The sequence below is a fragment of the Marmota monax genome, unplaced genomic scaffold, assembly GCF_021218885.2.
Source record: "Marmota monax isolate L192 unplaced genomic scaffold, Marmota_monax_Labrador192_F-V1.1 WCK01_AAM20220418_F8-fsc00004, whole genome shotgun sequence".
Classification (NCBI taxonomy): Eukaryota; Metazoa; Chordata; class Mammalia; order Rodentia; family Sciuridae; genus Marmota; species Marmota monax.
The window spans coordinates 5,095,191-5,110,766 of record NW_026692881.1 but is presented as its reverse complement, the minus strand read 5'-3'; the positions used below and the strand labels follow the sequence as shown (position 1 = coordinate 5,110,766).

Genomic DNA, 15,576 nt, shown 5'->3' with positions numbered 1-15,576 from the left:
GCTCCCAAATCCAATGTTTTTGGGAGCCCATCCCTGACACAAACTGTGCAAATTGTGTCCTGACACAATCCTGGTGCAAAACCTCAGAAATCTGAAACACTTCTGATTTCAGGCATTTCTCATAAGGGATGCTCAACCTGTATCTGTCAACATTCCTCGTTGCCAACAGCAGAAGCCTGCTCTAGTTAGTCTAAGCCAAATGGGCATGTATTGACTTTTGACTTCTTGCTTTATTGACTTATGACTGGACAGTTCTGATTGGTTGTCCATGTTTATCCCCTCTCTCCCCAGACTATTCTAAAATGACAGTAAAGGGTTAAATTGTCATAACCCACAATGTCAAAGAGCAGATCAGAAGAGACACCAGTAGTTGACCACCGGGCTATATTTTGGGAAATAGAAAATGGATGGAGGAAGGGTAACTGATTGAGCAGACGTGAGGATGTTGCAGCTTTAATGTTTGATGATAAAGATTCTATTGTGGAGTTAGCTGGTTCTACTTGCAAACATCTGAGGGCCTCGGCACTGAGACCCCAGAAGTAGGGTGAAGCAGGTGGCAGGAAGCAGGGGAAGATAAGCCACTGGTTTGCATGTGCAGTAGTGGGGACATTTAGCTTCTTTCCCCGATCTTCTTCCAGTGTGCTGGAAGCTGCAGTGAACCTGTAATGGTCTGGATAGTGTCCCCTAAAGGTCCCTGTGTCTAAGGCTTGGTCCCCAGCCTATGGCACTATTGGGATGTGATAGGACCTTTAAGAGGTGAGGTCTAGTGGGAGGTCTTTTGGTCACTGGAGATGTGCCTTTGAAGGGGACTTTGGGACACCTCCTCTTCTCTTTCTTTCTGTTGCTTCCTAGACATGGGTGAGTGGTTTGATTGGCCGTGTGCCACCACTCCGATGTTCTGCCTTGCTCAAAGCCATGGGGTCAACTGGTTATAGGATGAACCCTCTGAAGCTGTGAATTAAAGTGAACCTTTTCTCTTTAGGAGTTGAGGATCTCAAGGATTTGTTATAGTGACAGGAAACTGATTAACACAATACCCTCCAGGCAAGATATTGAGAAACCAAGTGACTTGAAAGAAAAGACTTCTAAGTTGATATCATGGAGGAGAGAGGTGTCTTCCAAGGCAGAGTCAAAAAAGCGGCTCTGACTGAAACGTGCCCCACAAAGCATCGTGTGTTGAGAGCTTGGTCCTTAGGGTAGCAATGTTAGAGGTGGTAGAAACTTTGAGGTTGGGCCTAATGTGAAGCTGTTAGGTTGCAGAAGGAATCATCCTTGGAAAAAGGTTAATGTAGGTTTTTTGAGACTATAGTTATTTCCTGAGAGAATACTACTAAAGAGGAAGTCTGGCTCCTCAATCTCTCTTGCCTCCTGTCTTGCTGTGTGATCACTTCCTTTTGTGTGTGCTTTCATCATGATGCCATCACCATGCTGTGACACAGTCAGGGGTTTCTCTCCAGGATGATGGCCCCATTTATCTCCAGAGCTATGAGCTAAACAAACTTCTTTTACTTATAGATCACCCAGCTTCAGGTATTTTGTCATAGCAACAGGAACAGATTAAGCCTACCGAACCATAAACTGCATTCCATGCCCTTCAGTGAGCTTCTTAGTGCCTCTCTTTAAGTATGAGAGGACAACTAAGGATCATATGTATTTGAGGAAGATGTATATATGAAGATGTATGTATGAAAGAGAGAATACCAACAAACTTACAAAAGGATTCCAAGACCAATGTGAAAATTTCGAAAACCCTATTACTGAAAGTCTTAAAAAGATTTTAAAAAAATGTACCTTCAAGACACAAACAAAATGCTATGAAAAAGAATAGAGAGTGCAAAGCAATAGTTGAAGATAAAAAAGTAAATGAAAATTAAAAAATCTAATCAAAGTATTAGAAAATAAAGTTGAAGGAAATAAAAAAGGCCAAGAGGTATACATAATGGAAAGGAAAATTTGATAAAAATGCATGACTGGACTCAGGAAATTCTATATTCTCCTTATAGAAATTCTGAATACAGAGCAGGAAAAAAACAGAGAAAATGAAAATATCAAAGAAATAAATAAGAAAACACTTCAGAGGGACATGTGTCTCCAGACTAAAAATTCCTATCAAACATTAAATTCTTAGCCAAAGTAAATGAAAAGCCTGGCCATATGAAGTCACCAGGTACAAGGAAGACAGAAAAAAGGATAAGAGGTTAGTAGTGGGAGAGGAGGAGGGGAGGGAGAAGGGCAGGTGATATCAAAGCAACAGGAATTAGAATGGCATTAGTAACACTGATGCTAGAAGATACTGGAGAAGAATTATTTCTGTGGAAGAATTAATATTAACATATTCTGTGCTAAGTGATACTATAAATGTGGTTGCAAAAAAAAAAATCTATACAAGCAAATGCAAAGACTCAAAAATTTATACCCCATGCAGTTATTTAAAGAAGCTGCTATAGGATGGGTTTCAGAAAAAATGAAGTGAAAAAAAAGTAAAAAGTAAAAATAGTATGTAAATAAGTGTAAGCAATAACAAGTACTGAGAATCCAATCAGCAGAGCAGAAAGGGAAGTCTCAGGATAGCCCCTGGCCTGAAGTCAGAGGTCAACTGGTCCATCTATCCAGGAGCAGGGTAGCTAGGGCTGTGATAGGCTGCCTCCAGGGCAGAAGGACACTGAAAGCCTATTGTGTATGATTTAGCATTTGGAAAAATACATCACAGAACTTGTGTAAATAAATACAAATCAAGGCAACTGTTTACACAAGAAAAGCAAAAGTTGTATGAGCAGGAAATAATATGATCATAATCCGCTACTTGGCTGAGTAGAGAACAATATAATCACTGTAGAGTCGACACTTTTTATTTTTTTATTGAGACATGATTCCTTTATCATATTGTTCACCTATTTAAAGTATACCATCACATAGATCTAAAAAGAACAAATAAAAAGGATAAAGTATACCCTCCAGTGGTTCGCAGAGTTGTGCAGTCATAACTACAATCAATTTTAAAACATCTTTGTCAGATAAGAGAAACTCTGTAAACATTAGTAACCATTCCTCATTTCTCTCTGCATCTCACCTATATTCTCTGCCCCTCCCTTCCTTGGCCCCTGGAAATCACTTAACTACTTTCTGTATTTTTACATTTGTCTATGCTGGATAAACAATTTTTAAAATATCCTATCTGATGTCATTGTGTATCTGTGGATCAGCATTGCCCCATTTCCCCAATCTCTGGTCCCTACCATTTGACATTTACTATTCAGTTCCATGGGATCAACTTTTTTAGCTTCCACATATGAATGAGATCATCCAGTGTGTTTTTCTGTGTGTGGTTTACTTCATTCAATATGTTTTCCACATTTATCTATGTTGTCACAAATGGCAAGATTTCTTCTTCTTCTTTTTGTTAAGACTGAATAGTATCCCATGTGTAACACATGTACCACCACTTTTTTATCCATTCATCTCTAGATGGATGCTTAGGTTGACTCCATACCTTGAATATTATCAATAGTGCTACAGTAAACAAGGGGGTGCAAATTTAATTTAAAAATTGTGATGCAACTAGATTGGAACTTTGGGGAAGGCAAAGAAAAAGTGTGGATTTGTAGGAGAGATTTAAATCCTCATTACCATATCAGAAAGATAATAGATTATGCTAATGTCTAAAACAGATCAACCAAGAATAGCAGTATGAACATGATTAAGTATGATTCAGAAATATGGAAGTAAATCACAAAGGACTAGCTAAAAGGGTTATAAGTGTTTGCCTCTGGGGAGCAAGACTGGGGTGGCAGGAGGACTAGGGACTGTCATTTATCAGTAGAAGGTCTTTAAAAAGATTAAGCCCTTTAAAAGTACTGCCTTTTTGAAATTATGATTTGGTATAGAATAATAGGTTTACAAACTATTGTCTATAATTGTCACATTGTGCTTTGAAATTACTCAGTTTTTTCTCCTTCTTAAAACATTTGATTATGTTCTTATTTAGCACATTGGGTTTACCAGTGTTTGATATTCAGATTTTAAAAATAAGTATTATTTTACCTATTGTTTGTAAAAAGTTTTAAAACAGAGTTAATATGAAATAAAAGGAATTTATTAAAATGATACTGGGCATTGCATAGGGGTGGGCAGAATGTTGGGGAACTAGACCCATAAAACCACGGGAGGCTGGATAGGGGTGGACACGGTCAAGTCACCCCCAGGGATGCAGTCTGGATTAGACAATCTTAGTCCATTTTGTGTTGCCATAGCAATACCACAGACGGGGTAATTTATAAAGAAAAGAAACTTATTTCTCACAGTTCTGGAGGCTGGGAAGCTCAATATCAAGCTGCTGACATCTAATAAAGGGCTTTGTGCCATGTCACCCTATGGTGGAAGATGGAAGGGCAAGAGTGAGAATAAGAGGGGGCGGAACTCTCAGGAACCCACTCCTGTGATGATGACCTGAACCTACTCACCTCTTAAAGGTCTCATCTCTCACCACTGTTGCATTGGGGATTGAGTTTTTGGTGCATGAATGTTGGTACCTTTATGAGTCAAGGATTCTGATCCTGTGTGGCCAGAATCCTACCACTCTCTTACAGACCCCTATGGGGTTACCCTTTTCCTTCCTGCAAAACCACTGGTGTTTCTCACATCCTTGGGAACGTGCCTAGAAAATCTTGGAATATATATTGAGACCCAAACTAGGCCTGGAAATCCCCTGAACCAGTCCAGGGCACGCAGAGGAACTGAGCCTGGAGAGTCCCCCATCCTATAGCGAAAGACCCGGCAATGGCTGACTTGGTCTACAGACATATTCAAATTGCTCCAGTTGCAGCACCTATGAAGGCTGGGAGCCAAGCAGGGAATGGCAGAAGGGCGAAATCAATCCCTCAACACCATTTCAGATCCCAGTTTCTTCACTGTTGCCAAACCACTACATTCCTTGGGACAGCACCACTCACACTAAGCTGATTTGCTTTCATCCCCCAAGGATGTAGATATTAAATGATGGGGCCCAACACTGTACCCATTGCCAGCACTGTCTTCCCTCACAAGGCAAGACGAGGTTCCAAAGTGGTCAGCTAGAACAGGGCTATGCAAGTGGTGATGATTTAATCAATATACTCAAGGATGAAAATGAAACTAATTGAGAGCCGTAGACAGACATTGATTGATAAAGGTCAGGGGAATGGATACAAGGTTGTTTATATGAATTAGATTTTCTGTACCATACTTCATCTACAAGTTAATCAATCTTCATAGCTGATTTTGTTTATAATTGATTGTTGCCTCATCTAATAATTTCAGAACCAAATCCTCATTTGCAACACGTGGATACGTGACTCAATTACCTTTCCTACAAATCTAAACCTCCTGGCTTACCGGGGCTATTTTCTTGGAAGTCCTAGATTCACACAGTTCTCTCACCAAGCCTTGCTGTCCTGTGGGTGGGGTCTTCAGGTGCTTTGTGCTGGGAGACATCCTAAGGACTGAGCACATTCCTATCTGGTTTCTGATTCTGTCCCTATTTGCCCTAGGAGCTATATGTGGAGTAGTTTTACTGGGGTGGAAGGCACAGGGCTTTGGGCTAAAAAGAAGCCACTCAGAAGTCTGGGACCCAACTGCATGGCAATTTTACAGAGGCTGTCTTAAAGATTGTAAAGCAATTTATATTGTAGACTCTAAAGAAAATAGATTGCTTCCCCCCTGCCCAACATGCACTGAATTTGGAAAATCCTGTCCTCCTTATTTCCCAAGACTTCAGATCCCCACTGTGACCTCCCAGTCAATTTCAGTGAGCACCAAGGTCACCTATGTGGTCAGCAGTTTATGCTCTAGTTCCCCTCTGTCCCTCCCATCCCCTGTTAAATTCATGGTGGGGGGTCCTCCCTGGCTTTCTCATGCCCCACATCAAGGACTTGTTCCCTGACAGTTCCTGGGCTGGGGAACTCCTCCCCAACACCCTGAGGAAGAAAAAGGTCTTGTCTCCAGAACTGAAAAGAAGATATTTTTCTTTCTACTACATTCTCCAAAAAGTCAGGCTCATAAAAAAGAATACAAATTACACCCAGAAGCTCTTATCAGCTTGGTAAAGAATTGCTACTTTCAACTTTATTGCCTTAAAAAGAATTCAAACGCTTCCATCTTTTAAAAACAATTTGGGTTGAGGAAAGGAATTAGGTTCGTGTGCAGAAGCAGGGTGCAGCATCACATTGAGCATGATTTGAAGGGGTCGCTGTATTAACCTTGGAGACCGATGCTTTAATTGAGCAGTATGAGGTGGTATGGTTGTTTTCCCAGCAGATGTCTCTGCCAGGGGTCTAGGTCTGTGGGTCTGACACCCATATATGAGAGGGCAGGCCTCTGGGGTGTGATGTGACCCAGCAGTGCCAGGAGGGACTCTCCTGCCCCAAGTGATCCCCACACCCTCATCTGTAGCATCTGATACCGTGGGTCCCCAGAGTTGGTCTTTGGATATAAGCAGAGTCTTCTCAAGCTTTAATATGAACATGAAAATACCTGTGGGAGGGAGAAGAAAACATTTCCCATCAGTTTTGGACTTTTCTTGTATCTGGAAATCATTTGAAGCTGGAGCTAAACAGTAGATGTATGAAAAATGGCTCTAAGCAGCCACCTGCCACCCATGTCCATATCTCCTGCCCTGGGTTGTTGGGGGAGACTTAGTCTTGCAATTGTTCATAGCCTACACTATGAACAGAGGCTGATGGCCACTCTTGTCACACTAGACTGGGGCATAAATAAGCTCAGAAGTGATTTGTTCTACTGTAGATTTCAGTTCTCAAAAGGGATTGTGTGACAGCATTTGGGTGGCCAAGGGCCTGAATGCCTGGCTCATTTGTCTGTGAGACAAGATCAGATAGAAAAACCAGGCTTACATTGCCTCCCTTCAGGATACAGCCTGAGTATCTGGGGGAGTGAGAACATGGACAGCCTTATTTGGTTTCTGTGCCCTCCAGGTGGTGGGAAAATTATAGATCATTGATTAAAATCCAAGTGTCCATCAGGCAATATCATTGGCACTGCCTGGCTTCACTTCTCTGAGTTGATCTTATTAAACAAATCGTGCCTACGAGCAGACTCCATTTCATTTTTCTGCTGATATTAACGTTTCTTCATAAATTGTCCACATGTAACATATTCTCACTTTTTATTACAGTAAATTGCACTTCCTGCACAGCCCTGGAACCTGTCTCTATTTCATCTGAAGGATCCACAAATGATCTGTAATGAATCTTCCTCCCCTGGAGGCTGTGAGCTGCCGTTCTGTCCTCTGCACAGTTTGGACTAGCTGTTTATCTCAAACTTGGGCAGCAGTGAGGATGGAGACCAGGGAGCTCTAATGATTGACGAGAAATTGTTCCGATCTATCAGACCGTTACATGTATTTATTCAATTATGCTTTCTTTCTTTTTATTCAATTGCTATATAATACTTAGGTATTCTCCCACTGCCCCATGCCAAACTACCTTTCCCTTTGCCCAGGTGGTGGCTTTCCTGTTCCTTCCATAGGTGGGCTCCTGGGCATCAAGGATGCTCCAGCAGAAAGATGGGTGAGGTGGGAACAGATGACTCATTCTTGGTTAGGAAAGGCCCAGAGGAAGATGCTGGAAAAAAGATCTGCTTGGGTCCCAGATACCTCAATGGCATCTAGGAGTAAGGACAGAGCCAGAGGTAGGAATCTTGGGGAGAATTTTGGACACCTTCGCAAGTGAGGGCAGGGCCCAAAGCCATTCTGGAGACAAGGCTGGGATAAACAGAAGTAGCTGAGCCAGAATTGTGGGCCTCTTGCCCAAGAAGGCAAGCCCCTAGGAAACATAGAGCCACCCAGATAGATCATGATAATTGCTCTTTGTGGGTTTCCTTAGCTTGTGATACTGGGGCCTCTTGGCGCCTGCTTTGTTGATTTTTTTTTCTTTTTTCTGTAAATTCGCTCCGCAAATCATCTCTCATCTTTCAACCAGCTACTCCCCTTCCTTGCAAATGGGGGCGTTGTATTCCCTCATGCTTTAGAGGGGTGACATTACCCAGAGAGAATTGTTTCTAAATAGCATGTTGTTGCAAAGGCAGCAGTGGGTCTTTAAAGTTAGCTCCATATCTGTCCTTGGGAAGGTGCCAGGCTCTGGGCTCCTTGGGGGAAATGTTCTCAAATGTTAGAGTTGGGGTTTTAAAGAGATGCTAATTGCCGACAAGCTTCCATTATCTAGGACTTGCAGTGTTGGAGGGGGGGTTGCCTAGATAAGTGGCCAACAATTAATGCACACATAAATAATTGGTGGCATTTGCACTTTGTAAAATAAATCCTCAGCGATGGTGCTGGAAGACTTCCATGTGGAGTTTTTTTCCACTCCACTTACTAGTCCTGTAGGCCAAGATACAGTGAAACACGTTCACTCTTAAGAACACAAGTGGGCTTTTGAGGACAAGTTAACCTGGAGAAGGAAGATTCCACTACTCCTAATGGTGTCTTTTCAGATACGAAAAAAGGTTGTTTTGTTCCCTTTGTCATGGGGCCAGGGCTAGCCCTGGAGGCTTATATGCTTTTCTTAGACAGTTGTTTGGGCCTTTGGGGGAGCACCATGTCCAAGGGATAAGAACACAGACAGGAGCCAATAGGATCTGGGTTTGAATTCAGTTTCTGCTAAGTACTCTGCCGAGTACTAGCCATGGGGACTTTGGCAAGATCTGAGTCTAGATCGAGGTCTCAGTTTCCTGTCTGTGAAGTGAAGATGAAAGCACTGCCTGATTAGTTAGTTTGATGGGAGTAAATGGGGTATGCAGGGTTGTGACATAGAGGAGATGTACTGAAGCATCCTGGAAGTTTCTCTTCTTGCCCTTGGAATTGGCTCAAACTTGGTCCTGCACCAAAGGCTGAGGACCAGGGGAAGGGTGCCCAGGCTGGAGATGCTTCCTCCAGTGTGCTCAGCACTCCTGTCTTCCCTGCTTCCGTTTAAACTCTTGGGTATTAGAACCGATCCTCATCACCATACCATCAAGGGGCAGCTGTGAACCCTTCCCAGCCCTGGTCCAGGCGAGATGCCCTGCACCTGCCATTTCTGCAGCATTTGGGGGCTGCTTTCTGCTCCAGAGCCTGTTAGGGAGCCAGGAGCTGGAAATTGGCCTAAATCTCCTTCTCCATGGCAAATGTAGAATCAGGGTGGCAAGAACAGAATTCAAATGTCCCCTGGTTCTCAGTGGGCCTGCAGGATGTCATGTTGGGATCCTATGTCATGTATACTCCAGCACTGTTATGCCCTTGGCAGCGGGAGAAGGTACCAGAGGTTCAGACTCGGGCTGCTGCTCATGAACAAGGGGACACCTTCCTCTTTACATGCAACTTTCCAGGTATGGAAGAAGAGCTATCCTTGGCTTTCTTTAGCTGGCATCTACCCAAGGCAGCACTCTTTTCCCTCCAGAGGGTGGAATTTGGGTGTCCATATGTGTATTTCCATACAATTTGACAAGTGTGTGGCTGGGGACAAGGGTACATCCCAGTAACTTGGGAGGCTGAGGCAGGAGGTTCACAAGTTCAAAACCAACCTCAGCAACTTAGTGAGGCAACTTGGTGGAACCCTCTCTCAAAAGTAAAAATTGAAAAGGACTAGAGATGTAGTTCAGTAGTAAAACAAAAACAGACCAAGTTGGCACATGTGTAGACAGACATCCAGCTGCACCTCTGTGTGCCGTGCCTCCTTCTACTGGCCACCTGCATCCACCTTCCCAGGCACTTCTTTGAGCCAGTTAACACCATTACCATCTACTACCTCCTCTGGTCAAAAAGGCTCGAAGTCAGCTGGATCCTTTAGAAGTCCCATCTCCTCAGCTCTTCCAAAGTGTTGAGTTTGCCAGTGTTTGACAGGCCAGAGGAGTCAGACAGATGGATCCTGATGGTTTGGCAAAGCCTTGTAGGACTCAGCAGCAACACCTTAACAGAGCCACCTGTGCTGTAGCTTTGGGCCACTGCAGCGATCCCTTTGGGCTTATTGAGACCTACTTCCTAGGTCAGAGTCTGTATGGAGCTTCTGCAGTTGCTCAGGCCTTCAGCCCTGCTGCTGCTTGATTGTCCCATAGCCATGGAGCTTGGCTCCATGCAGAAGCCTTACTGCAAGGAGGGATGCCAGCCTCCCCACCTGCTGAAGGTGAGTGACCAGGCCTCCCTGAGCAGAAGGCCAGTGCCCCTACTTCACCCATGGGATACAGGAGCTGCCTTCAGTTTGTCTAGTTGTGCAACTCTTGTCTACAGACACCTATCATGGTTCATGGCCTATAATCACTGTGGCCGAGGTGAGGAGAGGCACCATGCTATCCTGAAAGGTCTTTCAGGTCATGGATGAGACAGAACTGAGCACTTTGCAAGGTTATGTGCATTGCCTTTTTGTCACTGTTTGACAAAAAGACATGATGGCAGGGATGTATCTGGAAGTTTTAGGATAGTTGTCAGGACATGGCAGGCCCTGTCTTCTGAATAAAAGCAGGAAGGAAATTATGCACAGTGCACATTTGAAAGAGACCAGGCAGGAGACATGAGGGGGAAAGAATGGGGAGGATCCTTGCGCTAACTGGTCATGTATAGTGAACTTCCTGGGCAGGGTAGCTTCATGTGTAATTTCATTTAATTCTCACCATAACCTGAGGCAGGAGGTGTTTATCTCAGGTTGGTATCCCAGAAGTGAACTTTGAGAGAAGGATTCATGTGATAATGATTTATTAAGAAGCATTCCCAGGGGGAGTTAAAACAAGACAGCCAGCAGGGGAGTGGGGACGTGGAACAGGGAAGTGAGGGAAGCCAAGTGAGGTAATTTTGGCTCCATCCTGCAGAGAAATTCTGAAAATAGCTGAGATCACACAGGGAGAAAGTCCCCATCAGGGAGCAAGCCAGCTGGGATCTGTATCCGTGGCACCCTCAGTCCTCGGTTAAGGGTGTAAGTTCCCAGTCACTGTGAATGCCAAGCAGGGCTCTGGCACCTGAATCTCGGGTGTTGGCACTCGGGAGTGAACACACAGGGAGTCTAATCAAATATCCTATCGGATGTGAGGGAGACGTGGGCAGAGCACCATGGCACGGTAGGTACACAAATGCCATAGGGGCATAGAATCTGCCCTTGGTGAGGGGAAGCTGGTCAGCCCAGAGCACTCAGCTAAGACTCCTCCAGGCTGTGCTTGCTCTATGGATGAAAGGACTCACCTTCCTTTGCTGCAGACATAGCTGGGGAGGGAAAGAGGAGGGATGCCACACAGAAGGGGAATCAGTGTTGCTGGGAGGGAAGGCTCCCCTCTGGGCAGCAAGCAGTTAGGGCCCTCCTCAGAGCTGGCAGCTCTCCAGTAATTGCAGAGGGAGGTGGACATGTTCTTGCTCAATCGGAGGTAGCCACCCCTTTTTGCCACTTATCCCAGACTCTGTAGGAGTCATACCCTCTGGAAAAAAGCTGCAGCCAAGTGCTATTTATCTCTGTGTGGGGAAAAGAGGCTTAATAAATTAGTTGATGCTTAATTGGTAAGGAAACAAAGGAAATTAGGACGGGGAAGTTGGTCAGTTGTCCTGTGGGGTTTTCTGATCAATTCTCTGCAACATCTTCTGTGCTGGAGTCTGATACCAGGTGGGAAGACTTGTTAAGGTTGTCAGAGCTCCTTCCTGCTCCCTGGACTCTCCTGGCAATTGGTTCAAGTTGTCTGTAGCACCTGGCACCTGCAGGAATAGGTAGAAGCCCTCTCACCTGCACAGATGTGACCACCCCTTCAGATCACAGAACTACACATTCTGGAGCAGGGATCTCAGCTCCAGAGCCAAGAGGCAGGTCAGAGATCTGAAACAACATAGGATCTCAGGCATATCGCTTAACAGTGGGCCCCAGGGTCTGTATTTGTAGAAGCCACCTAGGATATTCCTCCATGCAGCCAGATTTGAGAATCTTTGCTGCACATGCCAGTACCTCGTCCCTGGTCATCCTCCTCCTCTTGAAATATTTGGAAAGTTTAAAGATCTCACCCATATTGAGGTGATCTGCCTCCCTGATTTTTTGGCACCATTGGTTGTAAATCTACTCTTAGAGGCTGCAAACAGAAACTTCAGTTTCTTTTCCATATGATGATTTTTCTTCAAGTGTTTAAAGAAATCTACACTGTCCCAGACTCTTAGCATCTTTGGTCACTTTCACTGGTCATTGGTTTACATTGTTCCACTCCATAACTGGGCTCCAGTGTGCAGTGTCTTCCATGAAGTCAGATGACTCAGATCAACATCCAAGGGCAGAACAAACCCCCTCATCCCTGCCTTCCCTTTCTCTCGTCTCTGCTCCAGGGCCTTGCTTTCCAATTTCATTTTCCCAGTAGCCTCTCTGCTATTGAAAACAAGTGTAAATCTTTGAGTTCAGCCTTGTTAAACCACATCTGTTGAGAGTCAGTTCATCCTTCCAGCTTTCTGAGATATTATGACATCCTCCCAGCTTTGTATGGTGTGCCAATTTGATAATGCAAATCACTAATGTCTCCCTGTGATCATGAAGAAAAGGTTGAAGTGTTGGGAATTGAGGCCAGCTGGGGCCAGACAACGCGTTCAGAGTGTTCCGACTCCCTGCCTCCACTGCTCCCTTCTCTACCTCCCCACCAGGGCTTCTAAAGGCATCCATGGAAGTCAGAGTGTTCAAAGGAAAGAGGCTCTGGTCTGTGCAGCCAGGACTCCACCATGAGCTTCTCTCCCTTCTCCCACTAAACTGAGAGCTCCTCTCTGAGCCACGGTATCCAGAGTCCTTGCAGCTTCTCTGGAGATAGCCTGGCTTACCGAGCTTGTAAAATAGGGTGGAATGCATCTCAGGACATGGACCTGTGGAGTGGATGGATACCCTTGACATCTCTTGTACCATCTTTCTATTAAGTGTCTGCAGAGCACCCTGAGCCTCCTTCTGAAGTAGGAGAGGAAGCACCTAGATATTTTTAGAAATGATTCATTTATCTCAGGGAAGTGTGAGGTGAGGCTCATGAAGAGAACAGGAAGGCTTCTACAGCCAGAGGAGACTCCCAGGATACACGTTGAAATGTGAGCAAGTTGGGAAGCAAAGCTGAGCCCCACAAAGGACAGGAACATCCAAGGAACTTCCCTTCTCTGCTTCCTAGGGAAGGCTTGGGGTGTGTAAGAGAGACTGGAGTGCCAGTCTCTGAGTCTGCCTCTTGCTGAGATGGAGAACTTGAGATCATGTTGTCGACCTTGGCAGACAGGAGGGGGCAAGAGTTTTCTACATTTTACAGATGACCAGAATGAATGAATGACAGGGGTGGAGGTCATTCCCTTCCACTCCAGTCTCATGCCCCAGTTTTTCTTCATAGAGTCTGGCAGCCTTTCATTCACAGGATGGAGAGTAGAGTCTGCATCCTTTAGTCTTGACTGACCCAGGAGAGGCTGTGTGCCCACCCTTGGTGTCCTTTGGGATGTTGTCTATAAAGGTCTTGGGGGTCTAGAGTTCACCTGTGTATACTCCACAGGCTCTGTCTTTATGACCTTGCTGTGCTTGCCAACAAACTCATCCATTCTCATGGAGTGAGGTCCTAACAGAACCTTGTGGGATGGCAGCCTGTGAGCCTTAGCACCATGAGGGCCTATGACCTTACTGGACCACATGTTGGCTGGGCTGCTGGTGCAGGCTCTGAAACCTCTATGCCTCATTTGTTAAGAAAGAGTCAGATCTCTAAGAACTGACAAGGAAAGGTATTTTTGCTATATTAATAATCCAAAATGAGAATTGTAACTTGATGTGTATTTCTTGATGTGATTTTAATAAAAATATCTGTCTGATATGCAAGTAGACATGTACTTGCAGACCTGACTGTAGAAGCTTCTGGAGGGGGGACACTTCAAACAATCTCTGGAGGGATGAATCTGGAGGAATAAATGGGGAATTTTTACTTCTTAGCATGTTTCATAAAAATGGGGAGACCTTATGGGTGACTTTGAACACTTAAATTTTTCTGTATTTTTCCAACCGGGAGTGGTAACGATTATATTATGAAAATACATAAATAAATAAATAAATAGTGATTATAATCAGAAAGTTTTCTCCCAGGTTCATAGATGGCCTGGCACTGTGCCGGGTGCTCTTGCTGAGCATTTGGCACACGCTCACTGTGAGTATTCTTACAGGACATGGTTGAAAACCATCAGTTCCTTCTAATTCTTTCAGTCTGTTGGCTTTCCAATTCAAGGAGGGGAAAAACGCTCATAAACATGAGAAACAAAATAAGTAATTGGGCCCTGTCTTCCTGGGCCTTTAATCATATATTCAACTATATTAATTGAACACCTGTTATATGCTGGTAAAGTTCTAGGGACACAGGTGTGCCTCAGATACATGGACTTGGACCTTATGGAACCCCCAACCTAACAGAGACAGACAATAAGAAAAATATTTTTCTATAAAAATAGAACAAAGCAGTCTAACAGAGAGTAATGGGGGTGGGGCCACTGCCCAGGAGCTAGAAAGAGCTGCAGGTTCTGTGGATCCTAATGAAGTGAAGGAAGCTCTGAGCCCTAGCTCTGAGCTTCTGTCTTCTGGGTGTCACGGTGTCACTCAGCACAGTCCAACAAGCTGCCATACATTCAACCTTCTGGCTTTCTGATTCTGTAGCCTCAGGCAATGATGAGAGTCCTCCCTAAGAGCCCCTGCAGGAAGGTGTTTGCAGGCATTCTTGGGAAGGGAGGCTGTGCCTCTGTCTGTGGCCCTGTGAAGCCTGCAGGAACCAGAGCCTCTAACCTTGCTCAGGGCTGATGCAGGAGAGTACAGAAGAACAGCAGGAAATCAGATGTCTGTGTTCAGATGATGCCTCTTGTGGCTAAGGCAGCCAGAGTGGGCCCCAGGGGAATGGCATGTTTTGTAAGGAAAAAATTCTGCAAGAACAATGTTTATAAAACCCCATCTCCACAATCTTGTGTGTCTGCCAGCTTCTGGCTTGCTTGTGTTCATGTACATTCTTTTTCTCTCTGCAGGCTGTGGAGACCAACCTAGCTTCCAAGGACAGCCACTGGGTCTTTGTGAATGAGGTAAGAGCCCCTGAATGGTGAGGGCACAGCCTGCACTGACATTCACCTGTCCCTTGGCAAAGCTCAGAAAAATCCTTTCATGTCCAATTTTGACTTAGGGGCTGGAATAAATCCTGGGCTTTGTCCTGTCAAGGCAAGAGGTCAGAGAATTGGATTTGACCTGCCAAGATGCTCACCTATACCAGGTGGGGACCAGGGAAAGAATTAAGACCTGAGTCCATGAGAAAGTCAAAAGTCAGAGAAGTGGTGTGAGGCATTAGATGTGTGGGGTAGGGTGAGGCAGCCAGTCAGGGTCTGGGGCTGGAGAGATTAGAGCAGGTTAGTAAATGGGATGCACAGGGAGTGGGACAAGGAATTAGGAGGGGAGAGGCCATATTGCATGCAGGATGCTAAGGGTGTGGGAGGGTAATATGAGTGTGCCTGAGTGTGAGCCAGAGTATGTATGTGCATGAGTGTGTACCTGTGTAAGAATGCATGTATGATAAAGGTTTGAGTAAGTGTATGTGGAAATGTACATGTGTGAGTGTGAATGTAAGTAATTG

The 15,576-nt window shown here is 44.7% G+C and overlaps 1 protein-coding gene across 2 annotated transcripts in view; it reads left to right on the top strand.

The window, feature by feature from the left end:
• Positions 1-15,576, top strand: part of Grid1 (glutamate ionotropic receptor delta type subunit 1) — a 719,927-nt gene that overhangs the window by 422,315 nt on the left and 282,036 nt on the right. For both annotated transcript variants that reach the window (XM_046450257.2, XM_058581047.1), the window contains one exon: positions 14,981-15,034. In XM_046450257.2, coding sequence (XP_046306213.1) covers positions 14,981-15,034 — 54 coding nt within the window. The remainder of the gene's footprint in view (positions 1-14,980; positions 15,035-15,576) is intronic.